This window comes from Borostomias antarcticus, assembly GCF_949987555.1.
Source record: "Borostomias antarcticus genome assembly, chromosome: 1".
Lineage (NCBI taxonomy): Eukaryota > Metazoa > Chordata > Actinopteri > Stomiiformes > Stomiidae > Borostomias > Borostomias antarcticus.
Genome location: NC_140234.1, coordinates 45,730,108 through 45,735,107, shown reverse-complemented (window position 1 = coordinate 45,735,107; position 5,000 = coordinate 45,730,108). Strand labels below are relative to the sequence as shown.

General features: G+C 46.1%; 1 protein-coding gene across 1 annotated transcript in view; it reads left to right on the top strand.

Annotated features, from left to right (window-relative positions):
• Positions 1-740: 740 nt before the first annotated feature.
• myo7aa (myosin VIIAa) overlaps positions 741-5,000 on the top strand; it is a gene marked incomplete at both ends in the record, with an annotated part of 32,734 nt that continues 28,474 nt past the window's right edge. Inside the window, 6 exons of the mRNA XM_084446268.1 lie at positions 741-845; positions 1,118-1,231; positions 1,445-1,597; positions 2,657-2,841; positions 3,083-3,204; positions 3,929-4,071. Coding sequence (XP_084302394.1) covers positions 741-845; positions 1,118-1,231; positions 1,445-1,597; positions 2,657-2,841; positions 3,083-3,204; positions 3,929-4,071 — 822 coding nt within the window. The remainder of the gene's footprint in view (positions 846-1,117; positions 1,232-1,444; positions 1,598-2,656; positions 2,842-3,082; positions 3,205-3,928; positions 4,072-5,000) is intronic.

Below are 5,000 nucleotides of genomic sequence, written 5' to 3'. Positions count from 1 at the left end.
TGCCTGCGTGCGCGTGTGTGAGGGGTGGGCCGGAGCTTTGATGTTGGACAACACCGGGGTGTGTGCGGCGTTTCCTGGACGGTGGGTCGGCGTCCTGCAGCTGACTGGGCCACGGCTGAGGAGCAGAGGGTTTGAGACCAGCTGACTGGGCCACGGCTGAGGAGAAGAGGGTTTGAGACCAGCTGACTGGGCCACGGCTGAGGAGAAGAGGGTTTGAGACCAGCTGACTGGGCCACGGCTGAGGAGAAGAGGGTTTGAGACCAGCTGACTGGTCGTGGGCCACGGCTGAGGAGAAGAGGGTTTGAGACCAGCTGACTGGGCCACGGCTGAGGAGAAGAGGGTTTGAGACCAGCTGAGTGGGCCACGGCTGAGGAGAAGAGGGTTTGAGACCAGCTGACTGGGCCACGGCTGAGGAGAAGAGGGTTTGAGACCAGCTGACTGGGCCACGGCTGAGGAGAAGAGGGTTTGAGACCAGCTGACTGGGCCACGGCTGAGGAGAAGAGGGTTTGAGACCAGCTGACTGCTCGTGGGCCACGGCTGAGGAGCAGAGGGTTTGAGACTCTGGATTTGTTTCTGTTGCGGCCCACAGAACGGTCTGAAAGACACAGGCGGGTCACTCTGCAAGCCAAGTGGGGTCAGGGAACACTGGACTGCTGAAGAGAAGGACTTCTGGTGTTTGTTTGTGTGTATGTGTGGGAGTGTGTGTGTGGGTGTGTGTGTGGACTAAACACTAAAGGAAGATGTACAAACGTCGGGACTATGTGGATCTCTATGAGAAGGACCAGGCCAAATGGGCTCTGCTACGCAACGTCAACACGGTCGTTAAACACACTACCATGCTACCGGTACGACAGACTCGGTGTGTGTGTGTGTGTGTGTGTGTGTCTGTGTGTGTCTGTGTGTGTCTGTGTGCGTGTGTGTGTGTGTACAATGTCTTTCTCTCTCTCTTTCTCTCTCTCTCTCTTGCTCTCTCTCTCTTGTTCTCTATCTCTCTCTTTCAGAGAGATATTGAAATGATATATTGGAAGAAGGAATCATTGTATTGCCTTTCTCCCCCCCCCCCCCCCCCTTTCCTTCCACTGCTCCCAATCTCCTGTGTGGTTGGCTTGCGGTCTAGGGGGACTATGTCTGGTTGGACATGAAGACGGGTCGGGAGTTTGTGGTCCCGATCGGCGCTGTGGTCAAACTCTGCGACTCTGGTCAGATACAGGTGTTGGACGATGAGGGAAACGTAAGTGTCCGACATCCATGCGGTGTCTTCATCTTCCCAATGTTCCCTACAAAGTTTTTGCAATCAACAATGCCCCTTGCCAAACCCATGCTTGTTCAGCAATGATTTACTTTTTAACATTCTTTATGTCTTCTCAAGAAAGATTAGAACAAGGTTTTACATGGTCCAACATTTTTCATTCCTCCCTCCCTGCGTCTTCACTCTCTACTCCAGGAGCACTGGATCTCCCCCCAGAATGCCACCAACATCAAGCCCATGCACCCCACCTCCATCCACGGGGTGGAGGACATGATCCGCCTGGGAGACCTCAACGAGGCCGGCATCCTCCGCAATCTCCTCATCCGCTACACAGAGAAACTCATCTACGTAAGTACTACTATATTACTAATACCGTACTACAACCTCATCAATCGCTATACAGAGAAACTCATATACTGTATGTAAGTACTACTATAGTACTAATACTCTACTACAACCTCCTCATCGTCTACACAGAGTAAATCATATATGTAAGTACTACTACTAATACTGTACTACAACCTCTTCATCCGCTACACAGAGAAACTCATACATAAGTATTACTGTAGTACTAATACTATACTACAACCTCCTACAAAAATGGTCTTGCACATCTTCAGTGTCTCACGTGTATCTGAATAAGTGATGCCTTTCTACCAGTCTATCTACTTACTTTAGCAAGCTTTCATTCCTTTGGCGGCTTATGATTTTGCCTCTTTTCTACTGTACTCTCTCTCTTCTCTTTCTCTTTCTCTTTCTCTTTCTCTTTCTCTTTCTCTTTCTCTTTCTCTTTCTCTTTCTCTTTCTCTCCCTCTCTCTCTCTGAAGACTAACTGTGGTGGCAGGGTAAGTAGCTGACAGGGCTAGTGCCTGTCATGGCTGCTTACTAGCAGGCAGGTACACCACAGACTTGTGCATGTTACCATGTTACTCCATTTCCAACATGGCCTGCGGCTCTCTGGTGACTGTCACCGATATGCTCTCATTGTCTAACCGCCATCTGAGGAATGACAGTCATGTCACCTCTGCCCCCTCCCACTCACTTCCCCAACCATACGTTCAAACATCCTCCACATACTGTAGCTTCCTCCTCATCCTGTGTTGGCCACTGTCCCCTTTGTAAACATAACTAACATGGATGCTTGTTGACTTGCATTGATTGATATGAATGGTCGCCAGCTTGAATTCATATAGGAATTGGGATGGAATGCATGATGAGTTGATAGTACAGGGATGTCTCAGGACACATCATCATCACACTGCTATTGTTCCAAATCTAGAGCTTTAACTGCCTGCGACGTCCATCGGTTATGGTTGAAACCCTGAAGTGTCACTTGCATTGATAGAGACCTTGGTTGTGGTTGAGCTTGGAGCAGACATTGACCATGGTATCCTGTGCCCTCTGCAGACGTACACAGGCTCCATCTTGGTGGCAGTGAATCCATACCAGGTGCTGCCCATCTACACCGCTGACCAGATCAGACTCTACACCAATAAGAAGATAGGAGAGATGCCCCCGCACATCTTCGCCATAGCGGACAACTGCTACTTCAACATGCAGAGGAATAACAAAGATCAGTGCTGTATCATCAGGTGTGTGTGTGTGAGTGTGTGTGTGGGTGTGTGTGTCTGTGCATGCGTACGTGTGTGTAGATTTTTAGCGTAGGAATTTAGTGGTCTTAATTTTCTCTGTGATTTCATGCATCATATGTGTACATGTGTATATACTGTACTGTACTGTAAACAATGCCAATCGGTGTGTGTGTGTGTGTGTGTGTGTGTGTGTGTGTGTGTGTGTGTGTGTGTGTGTGTGTGTGCGTGTGTGTGTTCTCAGTGGTGAGTCTGGAGCCGGTAAGACAGAGAGCACCAAGCTGATTCTCCAGTTCTTGGCAGCCATCAGTGGACAGCACTCCTGGATAGAACAACAAGTCTTGGAGGCCAATCCTATACTGGAGGGTAAAAGACCACACAAACACACGTATACACACACAACCTGCAAACAACCTGCACACAACCGGCATGCATGCACCCTGTACATGCATGCCGCAAATACCACCTTAAGGCCCCTTGATGCTGTATATCATAGTGCACTGCGTTTTATCACTGGTTGTGGGTTCCACACCCATCACTGTGACCTGTACAAATTAGTGAATTGGCCTTCCCTCTCAACTCATAAAGAACAACATTGTCTTTTACTTATCTTCAAAGCCCTGTCTGGAAAGGTACCACCTTATCTGTCTTCACTTTTGAACACCAGAGACATTACTTATCAAACTCGATCCCAATCCCATATTAGACTACAGATTCCGCGCACAGTCTCTAAATTAGGTGAAACTGCCTTTCACTTCTATCCCCCGGATAAATGGAATAGGTTGCAGGACTCCCTTAAGTTGGGCACTCTCACCTCTGTGAAATAGTTAAAAATTATCTTAGAGGGCGTTCTGAGAGAGAACTGCACTTGCTTTTCCTAATTAATTTTTTACAGTGTTGTATTGTATATTATCTTATCTTATTTTATTTATTGTATGTTATATTTCTGTACATGTTTTCTTGTACTCGGGTCGACATTGAAAATGAGAGCATTGCTCTCAATTGTCTTCCTTGATTAAATAAAGGTCTCAATCAATCAATCAATCAGAAACCTTTCCCCTCACCCATACTGTGTCCCTCTCTTCCACAGCCTTTGGGAATGCTAAAACAATCCGTAACGATAACTCATCTCGTTTTGGGAAGTACATCGACATCCACTTCAATAAGAGAGGAGCCATAGAAGGAGCCAAGATAGAGCAGTACCTGCTGGAGAAGTCGCGCGTCTGCAGACAGGTACAGTAGGACACTTCACTGAGTCCTGTCTTTACTGTCTGAGGCCTTGATTATAGCCTGGGACTCAATTTGCTGGAGTGAGGGCTGTAATACTCAAAATTGAGGGCAAAGCATTTCAAATGAAAGTTTTAAATATAGCTGCAAGCAGCAATAATGGGGCCAAGCACAACAGATGCATCAAATGCATGAATTATCATTAATATAAATGAAAATACAATGAAAGCACAATGGATGTGTTTTTGTACAAAAATGCTTATTTTTAATAAATAAAATGTAATCTGACGATTTTGGGTTCAATTAGTAAGTTGTAGAGCATTCCATGACCTACCCATCCAAGTAATAATATGAACTCCATCTGGCCACGGGGGCCGCTATAGCAACTGATTGCCACTGTTTTAGCCACTTTTAAGCATTTTGGCTTGTTATTGCGTCACCCTGTGGCCAATTTGCGTCATCTTTGTCCAGTCATCATTAGGCATGCTCTGGTACCACTCTACCAAGTTCCAGAAAAACACCTTCATGTGAAAAGCCACGCCTTCTGTAATATTCATTGGCTCTTAGTGGCTCTTTTAATCAACTTTTCAAACTTTTGCCGATTTTGGAACTTTAGATATTGGCCCCTATATTGTTTCTACCGAGTTTCATACAGATTGGTCAAACTTCCTAGGAGGAGATTTTAAGCATTTTTCAAAAAAATAAAAATGGTGGAAAATCTACATAACCGGAAGTTATGGGTTCTTGAGGCGTATTTGTTTGTTCAAAGTTTCATGCTTCTACATCAAACGGGGCATGAGATATGCCTATTCAAAGTTCACAATTTCAATTGATTGCAATAGCGCTTCCTTTTGGCCAATCGATGTAAGACTTACAAGACATACTACCAATTACACACCTCACACCTTCGGTGCTTGGCCCCTACATATCAGTGA